At 40.2% G+C, this 16,123-nt stretch overlaps 1 protein-coding gene across 1 annotated transcript; it reads left to right on the top strand.

Moving 5' to 3' along the window:
• The first annotated feature begins 432 nt into the window (after nucleotides 1-432).
• Nucleotides 433-13,147, top strand: cdip1 (cell death-inducing p53 target 1). Its single transcript, XM_010874884.3, has 6 exons — nucleotides 433-560; nucleotides 8,184-8,244; nucleotides 11,329-11,491; nucleotides 12,112-12,246; nucleotides 12,457-12,733; nucleotides 12,911-13,147. Exons 3-6 carry the CDS (start codon nucleotides 11,404-11,406, stop codon nucleotides 13,020-13,022), a joined length of 612 nt encoding a protein of 203 aa, XP_010873186.1. The 5' UTR covers nucleotides 433-560; nucleotides 8,184-8,244; nucleotides 11,329-11,403; the 3' UTR covers nucleotides 13,023-13,147.
• Nucleotides 13,148-16,123: the final 2,976 nt, after the last annotated feature.

Genomic DNA, 16,123 nt, shown 5'->3' with positions numbered 1-16,123 from the left:
AGGCCCATGTGCATCAGAGGATAATAAAAGGAAATATCTGAACAAGATTAACCCACCTAACCTGTCTCATTCGTATTGAATATTTTCTATATGAAAATGAAATGAAATCCAATCATTTCAAAGTGATATGGTATTGCTGGAAAATAGATAAATATCCATCCTAGTCAAAATGTTTACGTTAATATTTAATATCTACTTCTGAACAATTTCTTATTTCAAAGGTATAGCTTGATACGTGTCTACAAAAAGTGTATAATTTACACACACAAAAAAAAACGTGCAACAATGTGCTTGGAAGTAAGAGATGCCACAGTCATACCCACAATAGCACGAAGGCTGGCGGGACATGGCTGGACACACCTCTCGTAATCAACGTTACGTCAAATCTCTCGAAGAGGCGGATGTTGTGTAGATTCACGATAAGCGGTGAGCCTAGCGAACGTTTGCTATCTGGCTGCCGTCCATTCACTGACTTTCTGTGCTTGGGATATCGTTAGCTGTCTTCATAAGCTACCTAATTCCTCTTGTATGTGGGACTGGGAGAGACAAGAACGCATCAGGTAAATCCCTTGGAGGGATACTAAGTTAACCATTGCTAGTTAGGAAACAATATTTAATACGTTCATCTGACGTTAACGTGTGTTGCGATAGCTTAGCTAGCTAACACTATAAAACGTCACTCATTTTAGCTTTAAACTCTTGACATGTTAATATTGCTAGCGTTACTTGAATCAGTTTGCTTGACTATTCATATCAATATCTATCTACCTACCTAACTTACTAGTTAGGTTTACAATCAACCAGCTAGACACTCAGCTACTGGCTATATGATAGGTAAATAGCCTGTCAAGTCTGCGGTAAGTCAAGTGAAATTCCTAGCGCACTAACGACGTTAGAGATATAGCTAGCTAGCTAAATCTAGCCATCATGCTAGTTGACTTCGCTAGCTAGTTACATTATTATGACAATGCATTTCAGTTTGGTTAAACAGCACATCTGTGTACAGTAAAGATAGCAAGTATGCTTATACAAGCTATATATTTCGGAGTTAGCTGACTACGTGAGGACTGAGCTTTCTCTGGCAAACGGAGGTTTCTAGAAAGTTGCCTCGGTGAATTGTTGTAGCTACTGTACAGTACAGCCATAGATAAATAGTTGTATATTGGGGTTGTTTACACGAACAAAATAGTTTGGAACTGTTTTGTATCATTTCAATGTAAAAGTATAGCTATATATATATATATATATATATATATATATATATCATCTTTGGACATTATAAAGTGCATGATTTAAGTTTCTCTGGATGTAACTCAATGTTTTCTGTTGTTATTGTTCTGATGCGGTTGTATTTGTGCTATTAATCTGTTAAAAAAAAGTCAAGGTCTCATCTAGATTGCCTTGGGACAACCTTTTGGTTAATAACCAATAAATTGGTTATATTGGTATATATTTAAAGTATTATATTTTCCTAGGGATGGGATCCTAGAACAGCACTCGGACTCTGAGATGCTTTGGGGATACCGGCCAGGATTAGGTGGTTCCATGGCCGGAGACAGAACAGCAGGAACATTAGCTGGGTTAGGTTCTGGGGACAGTCAATCCTTGTCAGGCTAGGTAGACCTGAGGTATAGTCTTAGGGCACAGAGTGGGAGAGAAAAATGCTGATTCTGATGTTATCAAACATTGGCAGAATAGAGCCTATTTTGACTCCATCTCTGGTCATGACAAATGTAAATAACCTGTTCTAGTCACATTAGCAACACTTACTATGTGATGCCACAAGGTGCAGCACATGCTCTCGCAGTGCTTTGTCCAGACCCAGGAGTCGGAAGGTGAATAAGCTCACCATGTTGTTTACCTAGTAAATGATGATAGCAGAATTTTATAGGTTCCAGTCTAAGATGTTTTAGTGGCTTCTTAACAGCATTTTGTTTTGTGATTCTTTTTATACATGAAGCAGGAAGGACTTCAAAACAAGATGTCCTATATCATTACCTCACATTACTTTATTTTCATCTACATAAAACTGTCTTACTGTACAAAAACACTTAGATCAGCAGCAGACTCTGGTCATGAAGGAGCTTTAGTTGTACTGGCATTCATTCAAACCCACCATAGCAATAATTACAGTGTCTTGGGAAGGAGTGTACCAAAGCGGAGTACCAACACCTCAAATGTTCTACTGCTTTATTAGTGTTTATACAATATTAGCTTGAGTGTTATTGAGCTCCTTGCAAAACCATTCATGTAAATAAAATGAACAAAAATGCAATGTCCGAATGCGGAAAGCTTTATTATGGCCTTACCTTTTACCATCACATAAAAAGGCTAAAACTTGAATCAGCTGCTCCAAAACTGGCATGCTAAATAGGACAGGTGGTCCCTGGAGTTCAGGCCATGAGCTGGAAAAAAAAAAAGAATATGAAGACAAATGACGTTTGCCAGACAACATCTGAGTAAAGACCAAAACTGCTTTAGCAATGTACTCTGGACATTTGAGTCAAAGATGGAGTAGTTTGCCTGCAATGCCAGATGGCAAGCCTGGCAAAAACAAAACTCTGCCTTTGAACAGAAAACCCTCAATAGCTGTAAAGTGTGAGGGCGTTTTTGATTACTTAGGGCCTGGCTGTTATTGAGTCAACCAAGAATTGCTTATTGTACCGAAGATTTCTTGAGGAGAATGTGAGGCCATTTATCAAAAAGCTGAAACTGAATTGAACATAGATCTTACAATAGAACAATGATCCAAACCACGAGTGAAGCTACAAACAACAGAATGGCTCCAAAAAAGCAATGGAGGGTTATGGAATGGCTGTGCATTCAAGAAAGCCGTCGAGCATGACAACATGACATGCTGTACTGTAAAGGAGAGTGGACAAAAATTCCTTCCAGTCGATGTAAGAGACCAGGGTTTTTCCTGGCTGAGAATGGGCCTTTGGGGGCTGACTACAGACAACAGTAAGCATGATTGGTCAGTGTACAGTAAAGGCAATGAGTTTCCTTATGACAAATCTATACATGTTCTTATTTCAATTTTTTTTATAAAGCTTAAATGCTTGAATAAATAAAACCCTATTAACAAAACTAGTTAAAAAGGGGATTGAGTTTGAGGGACAGGGGTGTGGGGTTGGGAGAGGCAGGCAGTTGCAGAGGTCACATCCTGCTTCATACCATTTCCCCTCTTTTTATTAACTAAATAAAAGGATCTGACAAAGCCATGGTAGTCTATAGGACTGGATGATATGACCTATAAATCAAAATTGATTAATTGAACACTTAATTACAATTAATACACTTTTTAATATTTTTTTGCTTTGTTTTGCCGTTTACATTGTAACATTGTAATATCAAGCAGGTTGTAACATTAAGAAAGGTGCTATATGTTTTCACAGTATTTAGTGTGATGAAGTCAAATATTATTTATATAGCACCTTTTTAAACACATGTAACAATGTGTTTAACAAGAACACCAGCTCAGAAAAGGAAAGGAGAACAAAAGTAATATACATTATAATTGTCTAAAAAAAACACAAAGAATATAGCAGCCAGTTACCACCCAGATATACCTAATGAGATTATTGAATGTTATAGCATTGTGTCTGTTAAGCTGATGTGCACGTACTGATTGCAAGGTGCAGCCTGTGTCCAAAACACTGCTGCGGTGTCCATCCATTGAGCTGTGCAGCTTTGACAACATTAGCGCTGTTGTCTGTTCGTTATGGCCACGAGGTTCTCTTCCGTGAGTTCCCACGCAGAAAGCATATTTCTGCTTTCTGCGTGGGAGCTCAGTGATGGGCAGTTTGTGAACAATTCGTTCATTTTGAACAAGTCTTTTTAGTGACTCGGGGCTCATGAGTCCTATTTTCTTTGTGACTCGTTCAATTGTATCGTTCATTCAAACGTTTGACTGCTTATTACTACAACATGATCACTTGTTTCATACCCGGTCCCCCAGCTCAGTTCTCCGATCAACTTCTATGTACATTCGCAAAGAAATAGATCAAGGCAGGAACATCATAAAGACATAATTTAACGCAGACTATAATAATTAATATAGTTAGTTGATTACGTTTGACTCAAAATTACATACCTACACATGACAAAGCACAACAAAACAGGTTATTTCTTGAATACCTATTAAAACATGGTCAAGCATGACAGAACAAAACAGGCTATGTCGAATGCCTACTAAAACATGAAATATAACATTCAAGTGCTTTTCATACTACACGTAATATTCAATTAAATAAGCTTGGCTATTACCGAGGAAGGTGATCAGGTTTCCTTGATAAGTTCCAGCTTCATTTAATGGTTAGGCACGATACATTTTAGGAAATAAACATTTAAGAACTCTGAATCAATGATTATGAAAGCTCATGTCAGTTTCTAGTATCGTCCATGATTCCAGGATCCCATAAGAGAGACCCCATCTTGAGACTACTGTCGTTCAGCCAGGTCTGTATCCAACTCCATACAAGGAGAGAGAACACTAATTGAACCCCCATTACGAGACCATAGTTTACCAAATTAGAGAAGCAGCATTATACCAATTTCTAATCTATCCCATGTATTAAATTTAGGACATTATTGTCGCAAACACCCCAGTGGACACCAAACAACGCAAAACCTTGCGATTTCAAACCTTCCAAGGTAACAACAACCTTGAACAAATACACATATCCCACCAAGGAACATACAATGCAGCCAATCGGAACCCCCGTGCACAGGGGAATACCAAAATAGACAAATGCATTTACTAAGTCGACCATAACCAGATATTGACAAATGCCCGTGACTCTGGCCATAACCACATACAGAAGAAAGACAATTGTCGCGCGCACACATACAAATTCATTAGTACAACTACTGATGTGAACCATAAGCTGACCAACAACTTTGGCAAATGACAGGAGCAATCCCTACTCCTTCGTACAGTATCTGAAATTGGTGGACATAGAGCTTTGACAAAATCTGCGAGGTCCTCCGAGCCCATCAGTAGCCATAGACGCGCAACAGATATAGCCCCTAAGCCATCAGTGCCCTAGCTACGTGGTTTGAAACCAACCCGAGGCCTGCTCACCGCTAGCCCATAGGACCGATTCTCCCCTACCCATAACACAGGTTGCACGGGGAGACATAGGGGCACAATTCCCCTATAGTCGAAAAACAAACGAGACACCCTTCTCGCATTCCGCACAGACAGTTGCACAGAAACCAATTCCACCAACAGAGAGCTATTTAAAATCCTGCACGAATCACCCAGCAATAGGTTAGCTGTATGGGAATGGTTGTCAGGACATGGAACAGAACGACATTTTCCTAACCTCCAGGCGCTATAACCAAAACACCTCAAAAATAACTTCCATTTAACATACTTTCTCAAATCCATCTATCAACTTCCACAAACCCATTAAATTTGACACACAAAAATCAACCACATAGTTTACTAAAGCATATGAAAGCTGTATTAAGGAATTATCTCACCGGTCGATGCTCCCTCTGGTCCGTCCGCACCCCTCCCTCAGGCGGTTCAGCGTTCCTGCGTGCTCCCGCCGTATCGCTCACGGCAAGGCCAAAGAGAAGCCGAACTGTCTCTTTTCTTGCGGGAACAATACATCTAAACAGCCGTTGTCTTGATTCGCACTGGTATCTTCCCAAATCCAATGTCCAGTCGAATGTCTAGTTGTAGCTTCATTAATTCAAACGTAGCTGTTAGCAAAGTCTCTTCCTCAACCCCAGGTCTGTAGTCTTCTTTGTTCTTCACTCGCTGCTAACACTGGATACTCCCCACTTCCGGACATTTTCTTGACCCGTGTAGACATGCTCAACACTTCCAAAGCGGAGCGAACACCACCACGGACAACGAAAAGGTCCATAGAGCGAAACCAAACGGGGGCCTGGTCGGCCTCCGGCGGGGGTTGGCTACGTCGATTGCAGGGAAATGTTGGGACCACGGCGGTCAGAGGGGACAACCTGAACGAAAAGGGTCGCAACACAGATCAGTACACCCCACACAACTTTCCCAAAGCTACCATCAGTCACCACTTCATACATAACGTAGCATACGCCTTCCAAACAACTTCACATTAGGCCTCCTGCAACTTCCATACGTTACCACGTCCATCTACCTCCAATCAGCCCGGCAGGCCGCGCATCCGTCACCGAACGAAAATGCCAGTCACCGGAAAAACCTAATAACACTCAAAGAAACAAAAGTGCACATGTCCTAACACCAGAAACATAAACACAATCGCCGAAATCTCACCACAACGCTTAACCAAACATCAAACGAAGCAAAAAACAAACACGGCGAAACAAACCATACGGTATTAAGAAATCACACGACATGTGAGCGCATCGCTCACACAAGAACCATTTAAACTTAATGTGCCCTTACCAGCGCCCTAACGCAAGTGCCCTAACACGTCCATCTCAATCAACGAGCCATAACATCGTCGATAGACCCGTCGGCCCGTAAGTGAGATGTTCAAGGCCCTAGACTTAACATTGTATCATATATAAACTCAATGACACTCAACCGGTTAACTTATATTGATTGCACGTACAGCTCCGGAAAAAATTAAGAGACCACTGCACCTTTTTCTTTCCTTTCCAAAAAAAATTAAATGGAAAGTTTTGAGTGAGGAACAAATATTCTCTGAGGCTACGGAGTTCTAAAGACGACGTCTTGCTAAATCTGTGTTGGAATACTGATTCTGAAGTCCTTTTTGCTCCATGTATAAACAGAATCAAGCTAAAATAACATCTAGCAACTACAAACAACTCGCACTAGCCTCCAAAAAATTCAGCCAGCAACAGCACTTCGATGGAGAACACCAAATTAGTTACATGGGGAAACAACATTGTCAGTGAGTTTAGGCTCCAGGGATATTCATTTCTTACCCTATGAAGGCCACTTGTTTTCTGTTCTACCTAATCATTAATTGCACCCACCTGACAAACTCTCCTATCTACACACTACCAAAACAATAATAGAAAATGTAACAAAAATGTATACTTATTCGCCTGTCGTTGGATGATTCAACAGAATAAATAAAGAGGCCATCATTATATAACGCATATGGGTGTATTCAGAGTGCAAATAATTCATGCCATTTTCAAATTTTGGGCTTAAGTATTAAAAATGTATTATTGAGTGTAATCGGGCAATTACTTCCTCACAAAGTGAGGTTAGATGATGCATAACTTAATTTAAGAAGTATTTATCAAGTAATTTGTAGGCTCCTTTTTATATCTAAAATTAGGTTTTGCTGAAAATATAACATCCAGTGTCAAATCTGAGAAAAGGTGGAAAAAGGTGGATGTTTTTTTTCTTATTTTGACTGAACTGTAATTGTTTTAGGCTACGTTAGCTGCTCCAGTTTTAAGTTATTTAGAGGCTATTGAGTGATTCCATATGAAACCAGGACCAAATGTTTGAAATTTGTTTGTAAAACATAATTGAGAAGTAGATCTTTAAAGTGGTTTACTCTGGAAACGCTAACAAATTAGAACATAGCTCAAATTAGAACATGTGCCAAATCATTCATAAATGTATGTACATTTGGTCTTATTGAAATGTTTTCCTGCTTTCAAAGACAAACCATGCAAGTCTGAGTACACATGGCCAGAACAGGGAACCTGGGAATGGCCCATAAAATGTGTTACATTTAGATTTTGAATGCTCCAAAGTTACTTGGATGACCTCAGCAAATATAAAGCTAATACCTGCCAACAACTTCTAAACTTCTGGGAAGCATGAATTCTGGGACGTGTTATTCAGACCCAAAACGTGGGGCATCACAAACTCTTCTGATTACTCCATAATTACCCTGAATGCCATCCACCATTGTGCTACAATTTGAAGTTATGAAAGCCAACACTTTCATAGTTGTAATTTCTCATACATGTTTTACTGCATTTATTAGCCAAAACATAACACCTTGTCTTTTTGTAAGTTTACCCCAACTTTTTATCTTTTTGAGCTATAAATATCTTCTATTGCCTGAATATTTAAATGTCACTTTCAGACCACTTTTACCATTTGTTTTGTTCAGTCAAAGCAATCAAATGATCCAGCAAACTGTCTAATAACCAAGCACTTTTTGATGTATATCTGTTGTTACCAAATTTCAAATAGGACTACATGCAAGATATGTTTGTCATCCTTTTTCTTGCAGGCATTTGGACCAGACAAAAGAGCAGGCTCTAAAGTTGGAACCTCCCCACTGTCATCAGCAGGTAATAATGACTCATGATCCTTTGCTTCACAATGTTTTTCTTTAAACACTGGTTGCTTTCAGACGTCATTTTTGTTTAAAGGGATACTTGGGTATTTTGAGATTCATGGTTAGATGAGACTGGTGTTCTTCTAGAGTCCAACATAGGGTTGCCACCCATCCCGTATATTACGTGAACGTCCCGTTTTGGAAAATAAAATGCACTGTGCCTTCCAGAATCAATACAGGACACGATTTGTCCCGTATTTTCCATGCACACCCTGCTCTACGTTTTCACACGCTTGGATTGACACGAGAAATAAAAAGAATAACAAAAGAGCTTCATGAGACATAGCGGAGAAGTGTTAAATCAGAATGACAGAAGAATTGCCTGTCACTCAACGTCATTGTTGCCCTGGTTGCGGAGACTCGGTCGCATGGTAACATTAGCAGTGCCGTTCTCCCAGATATGCGCACGCACGCACGCACACACGCACACACGCACAGAAGAGGTGGAAGGGTGCTTATGGAACTGACGTGTGTGTGAGTGTGAGTGAGAGTGAGTGAGTGAGTGAAAAATTTAACCAATATCCCACTTGGTGGAAAGTCAAGTCACTTTTATTTATATAGCATTTAAAAACACGAGTTAACCCAAAGTTCATTACAGTCGAGGCAGATGGATTAACCAATCAATCAATCAATCAAATGTATTTATAAAGCCCTTTTTACATCAGCAGATGTCACAAAGTGCTTTTCCAAAACACCCCAAGGAGCAAACAACCGTAGTGTTGAATTTCAGTGGCTAGGAAAAAGGGAAACCCACCAACCGCAACCACCCTGAATGAGGACTGAGTATTGCCAGCAGAGTACAGCCCAATTGCACAAGTGCGCAACAGAGAGACAACAACAAGCCAGTGACTCCTCCCCCGAGAGGCATTGGAGGGAGGGCATCCCAGTGGCGACGAGAGCCCACCTGGCAAGACAGCAAGGGTGGACAGTATCAAGCTTTTCTGGTCACCTTCACGCCCCTGGGCCAGACTACACCTAATTATAAACAGTGCTGTAGAGATGAGTCTTTAGTAGACACTTGAACGTTTGCACTGAGTTTGCATTTCTAACCTTAATTGGCAAATCATTTCCCAGTAGTGGAGCTCTATGAGAAAAGGCCCTGCCTCCGGCTGTTTGTTTAGAGATTCTTGGTACAATTAAAAGGCCTGCATCTTGCGATCGTAGGTCACGTGTAGGTATGTATGGCTGGATCATTTCAGCGAGGTAAGTAGGAGCAAGTCCATGTATTGATTCATAGGTAAACAATAAAACCTTAAAATCAGCCCTAACCCTAACAGGCAGCCAGTGTAAAGAGGAGTAATGTGTTCAAATGTTTTTGTTCTAGTTAGGATTCTAGCAGCCGTGTGCAGCTCTAATTGAAGTTTATTTATTGATTTGTCAGGGTAATCGGAAAGTAGAGCATTGCAGTAATCTAGTCTAGAAGTAACAAAAGCATGGATTAGTTTTTTTGCATCAGTTTTTGATAAAAAGTTTCGGATTTTTGCAATGTTTCGAAGATGAAAATAAGCAACTCTTGAGACATATTTTATATGTTCATCAAAAGAGAGCTCAGGGTCAAGGTTGACGTTGAGGTTTCTTATTTAGGATACGACCATGCAGCTGTCGAGGTTCACAGTGAGATCTGCTAACAAAGCTCTTTGTTTCTTGGGTCCTAAAATGAGCATTTCTGTTTTTCTTGAGTTTAAAAGCAAGGAATTGTTGGAAACGTGTCGGACAGGCTTTTGATTTCCATGGGTGGGCACGTTCATCCTACTTATCAACATTGAATAGTAACTTAAGCACGACGGATGGAAAGCTAATAATCTTTTCATGCATGGCTTGCTGAGGCTATATCCCTAGCAAAATACACAGCTGTCAATCACATTTGAAAGCTTTAAGAACTAGAGTAGTTACACGTTGTTTGTTGCTTAATGATCACATCACTTAAAACACATCTTCGATCGCATTTGCAGATGAAGGCAGGAGAGCTAGCCTACATTCCCAACATTAATTAGTGAAGTACGGTATTGGGAAGCGTCTTACCCAACTATTTTGGGGGGGCAAAGTATTCTTGCTGGGTGGGAATGCTCCCTGTGCCACCAGGGTCTGTATACTTTTTTAAAGGAATATAAAAGGCAGCAACCCACAACATAATACAACGGTACATGTAATACATAGAAGACAAAAATGTATAAACACCCAAGACAACAAAAATGATTACATTCTAATCAAAGTAAAACAATAAGAATTTAAGGGAAATTGAATAAAACCAACAAAAGATAAAACTCAGTAAAAGGACGTTAAAAATAAATAGTGGATTTGACAAAAAACAAGGGACAACCTCAGATTGAACTAAAAGCAAGAGGAAAAAAATGGGTCTTTAAATTTATAAAAAATTGTCAATGGTGGAACGGGACTTAATGTGGGATGGGAGATTATGCCAGAACATGGGAGCAGCAACAGAAAAAGCTACCCCAGGGTGGGTTATTGCTTCTTCCAAATATACCGAATAGTTTATTTTGAATGACCAAACATATTGCCCATGTCTATGATCTGATGTTTTAATCCTTAATATAATTGATGCAACTGTTCTTTACTCTTATGTTTACAGTAGCAGAGGACTTTGAAAATGACGCTTAAAATTTCACCAGAATCCAGGAAATGAAGCGTCTGACACTCAGTCTCATGGGAGAGGACCCCCAGACTCCCCACTTAATTTGTGTCCCCTAAGCTTGGGGCTGCTGGCAAGGTGTCCCTTATTTTTCCACACTGAAGGTGGCAACCCCAGTTATAAGACAGAGTCTGGAACATCATAAACAATAGACAATCAAATGCTGCAATAAATAATTGAATTACTGTCTCCCTTGACAACCTGGTACGCGATCATTATTTCAACCACTATACGAACGGCTGGTTTCTAACACTGTTTAATGCTGGTTGCACCCATCATACAGAAACATTTACTTAATACTGACAATCAATTCATCAGCAGTTGAAATGCCAGGAACACAGGAACTGTTAGTGAACTGATAGACCTCTGTGGTTTCTCTACCTACAGAGTGGCTGAGTGAGTCCAAGGCCAGCGGTGAGTGGTGCTGCTATCCCAGACCTCCTGTCCAGAGATCTAACCAGCATGTCCAGTGACCCCCCTCCTCCCTACCCTGGAGGCCCCACCGCCCCACCACTTATCGAGGAGAAGAATGGACAGCCAGTGGTTCCGGGTACAGTTATTACAGTTATTACAGTTACAGTTATAACGGTGTGTAACCTTTTGGAAATGGGTTTAGTTCGGCACAATACAAAAAAAACCCTGATTAAATGACAGTTTTGAGAATGGGCAGACGTCCAGTGTATGAACCAAGCACAGGCATACCAGTGAACTACAAAATGCAGCTGCTTCAGTACTTGACTAGCTGTAGGCAAACTGGTACACATTTGCATTTTGCCTCTAAATGCCTAAATGCCCCAGCAGCTCTTGTGTGGCTGGTTAGAGGAAGGCCAAAAGAAACGTCACCGAGGAAACATTGAACGTAGAAGTCTGTCTGTCTGTCCTTCCTCTCCACACACCCCCCGATGCCTCCTCAGAACAAAGTGCTGTTTGACCTGCAAAAGGAATGCAGTCTACTACGTCCATTTGTTCCAAACCCCTGAGCAAATCCCTGGGAACTGTGAAGTTATGAAAAAGCCACTGACTGGCTAGTCTGTTCACCTCACAAAAGTCATGATTTACGTCTTCAGTAATCGGACAGTGCCTTACTTGATTCAAGCCCAACATGAGGGAGGATGCTTGGTCCTCTGTCATTGCAGTGAAAGCTCATTACAAATTGTTTTTCCCTTTCAGGGCCGGCGGCCCCTGTAACCACTGGGCCCCCTCAAGGGTACCCCCTCCCTCCAGACTATGGCCCCCCACCGTATGAGGCGACGCAGCCAGGCTTCCTGCCCCCACACGTCCCAGGAGATTTACCCATGCCGCATGGTAAGAAGACACAAGCGTAAATAACGACAGAGCAGAGTTAAATAAGACTGTGCAATCTGACGAAAAAAGGCTTATTAAAAACGGCTTTATTTTATTGTTAATTTAGCAAGTTAAAACCATAGCACTTTGAAATGGATACCCATGTGGCTTGGCGTAGCGCCAGTATACAGGACACCTAGTGCCCAATGCCATGTGTTTGGCACCCTACAGGTGGTTTCTACCCTCCGCCTGGTCACTTTGCCCATGCCATGCCGGGCCAGTTTGGTCCGGGGCCGAGTCAGTTTGGGCCCGTTGGGGGTCACACTGCTCACACGGTGCTGGCACCACCAGGGACAGCTACCACGGTGACCGTGTTGCAGGGGGAGATGTTCCAGTCGACGCCCGTACAGACCGTGTGTCCCCACTGCCAGCTGCCCATCGTCACTCGCATCAACCACGACGTGGGCCTCATGAACACACTCTTCTGCCTTTTCTGCTTCTTTGTCGGGTAAGAGGAGTCGCTGCTCCATGTCACCCCGAGTCGGAATACGTGAAACCGACTTACAACTTTTGATATCACACCCAAGCACCACAGAATAAATTGAGTAGAGCTTTGCCACTGTAAAGCAACTGTTGATTTGGGACGGTGGTTTATGGTTCATCATTCTTTTGTCCCCTTACACAGATGTGATCTGGGTTGCTGCTTGATTCCCTGTCTGATTGATGACCTCAAGGATGTGACGCACACCTGCCCAAACTGCAAGGGCTACATCTACACATACAAGCGTATCTGCTAACCACCGACAAACACGTGTGTGTGTGTGTATATATATATATAATATATATATATATATACACACATATTATGCACACAACTCACAGCTCCTTTTGGTGGTAGTTGCAGCCTATGTTCTTTTCCAATATCAATGTCATGCTTCATTCATCCCTGGTAACAGTAGCTTCACTTTCTAAAGAACGTTCACATTCGCTGTACTTACTGTATATACTTCCCAGATGCACTCACTTGTCTGTGTACAGACAATTCAGTATGTCATTGGTAGACATATTGTACCTGACTAAATATAATAAAGAAAGAAAAAGCTAAATAGAGCAGTTGAGAAAGCATCAGTTGGAGATATAGTACATTCTGCAGACTTTATAATAACCTAATTGGTTACAGGGATTCTTGAAATTGAACTTTTGCAATAATTGAGCAGAGGGGCAGAGAGGAAGGTCAGTAAAGCTGTGAAAATGTTGTCACTTTAATCAAAGTAATCTGTGAATCTTGCTGATGGGCAAACATAACTATGAAGTCATTAGGTTTAGTATTTTGTTTTTATTGTAATTAGTCTAATTTATTTAATCTTATTTCAATATCAGTATGAAGAAAACTATGAAGGTTACGTCCATGTCAGAGACATATTTTGCTCTAAATTACCCTGTTTGTCTTAAGACCTAAATAATGTATATCCCTTTGATACGTTACAAAAAGTAACCCTGTATTAGTTTTCCCCTGACAAACTCAAACCGCTAATGCTTGACTTTATGTATTCCATTTGTTTTGCTTTCTTGTGAGTGGTTAGGTAACTGTTACTATCTTTTTAAAATCCTGGTGCTTTAGGTAGTCATTACATGTTCAGTGATTTTTGCTTGAGCTATTACACTTTAATTATTTTCTCTATATTAAATGTGCAAATGTTTACTTATTTAATGGTATTGCAAATGCGTGAGTTCCCATGTGAAGTTTCATACATTCATAAAACCATCATTGCCATGACTTGAATGTAGTGTTTTTATTTAAGCGTCTTGGGCTGTCATTGGAGTTAGCTGAGACAACTGGGAGACTGTCTAGTTTTTATAAGACTTTTGTCAATTACTTGGACTATGTCATATTCAGGAGAATTTAAATTTGCTTGATGTCTGGATGAACCTGGTCAGTACTTATGTATTAACCACAATCACATTGTGATTCATTGATGCAGGCTTACAATGAGCTAAAACATCCATGCAGTTACTAAACATTAAGATGTCATTGATGACATGGCAGAGATTAGCTAGTTCATCTATCAGTCCTGCGTATTTCCTTGTATTTTTCCATGGGAAAGACAACCGAACAAAGCTGACCTGGCTGGCAGAGTCCCAAGTAAATCTCTGCTGGAGGAGCTCATCAGAATGATGACGCTTGCTGCATGACATCGCAATCTTATGCACTGGTCCTCTCTTAAGCCATATGTCTGTGTTGCGGGCCCAATGTGTGTTAAGCTGTGCTCCTGACGCAAAGCATGGCACCACCCACTCCAAAACAGATTAACTTTTCAATGGTCATGTTGTCTGCCGGCTGATGTTTTTAAAGTGATATAAAGCGCATCCAGGCTTCTTGCCCTCATTACTGTTTTACAATTTGTTTTGATGTTATAGCATTTCATTGAATATTCAACATCTCATATTGCGTATGTAGCATTTAATGTGCATAAACCTGGTAACCATTTCTTTACGAGAAGTTAAAACCTCTGCTCTTTTTCGGTAGTGTTCCTTGTCTAGGTTTAATCGATTGTATTGCTCCGATGCATGTTGTGTCTGATATGCCATAGAGATGTAGGTGTACAAACGCAAGTTCATCACAAAGTATTGCCTGAAAGATTCATCTGAACTGGTAATGCGATTGATGTTATCTCCTGGCTGCTTAATATTAACATTTAAGATCCAGTCAAAATACACCAATGTATGTTATGCAAGATCTTACGTCTGCTGAATTTGTCTCTCTGTAGGATCTCGTCTCTTCAATACTCTCAATGACCAGCATGATTATAAACAGTACATTTTCTCTTACTGGCAACAAGTGGAGAGACACTGCATGTTACATGAATTTTTATGGACACATTTCACAGGTTGGTCCCTAAAACTTTGTACGCTCTCGAATCTTCTACATGCCCTGTGAAGTGGCTTGAAGATTTGTAAGAATGTTTAGTAAAACAAGTTGTAGAATCTGAGGATTGCACTAAACTTTTAAAACACAATGTACACCTTTGCTGTGGATGGCAGTTTGGTCTGTTTAAGAAAATTAAACATACATGTAAATCTAAATTACAAGTCTGCTCATTAATGTTGCATAGAGTGGTTATTTTAACAATAAAAAAACAAAAGTATTGAGTTCCTTTCCTTTTTTTTTTTTTCAAACTGTCATTTGTCTATGGTCTTTTAATCCAAAAACACAAATGCATTTTTATTTCTATGGTATTTAAAACAAAACTAGAATAAATTAAACAGTATCTCCTATAATGGACTTCCCAGCTCCCATCAAAAATAATTCAAGAAATCACTTTGTGGGTTAAGCCCAGTCAGTATAATGGCATATCACATCAACTTTTGCATCTTTACCCCAACATAAGTTTAGCCTGAGATGTGGTCATCTAGTAGTAAAGCGGTCTAGTCTGTTTTTATGTCTTCTATCAATTTTTTTATAGTCTATGATTTGGTGGGAAAGAAACCTAAACTTTTATACACGTGACCATTGTTTAAGTACTCAGAATGTGAGTTTTGTTGGGCAAGAATAACAAATCAACAAAGACATAAATATGCTCAATGTTTACCCGTTTTGCATAACTCACCATATACTTTAACACCCATGTCTTCACCACCAAAAATTATGAAGATTGATCACATGTAAAGGTAGACATAGATGGCCAAATGCTGTGCGTGACAATGTGAGAGAAGTTTCACATCAATATATGCCTGCACTCTCAATAAGACAAGTTGCTCGGGATAAGTGACTGATGAATCATTTGAATGCATGTTTCAGTATCTGTGGCAACGTGACAATAGATAATATTCCCCTATGAATTCTGCTTTGAATGGTATAACAAAGGTTGAAAGTCCATACATCCGTGACTATAGACTT

The sequence above is a fragment of the Esox lucius genome, chromosome 11 (assembly GCF_011004845.1).
Source record: "Esox lucius isolate fEsoLuc1 chromosome 11, fEsoLuc1.pri, whole genome shotgun sequence".
In the NCBI taxonomy this organism is placed as follows: domain Eukaryota; kingdom Metazoa; phylum Chordata; class Actinopteri; order Esociformes; family Esocidae; genus Esox; species Esox lucius.
The sequence above is the reverse complement of the archived record's forward strand: the minus strand, read 5'-3'. Positions and strand labels throughout refer to the sequence as shown.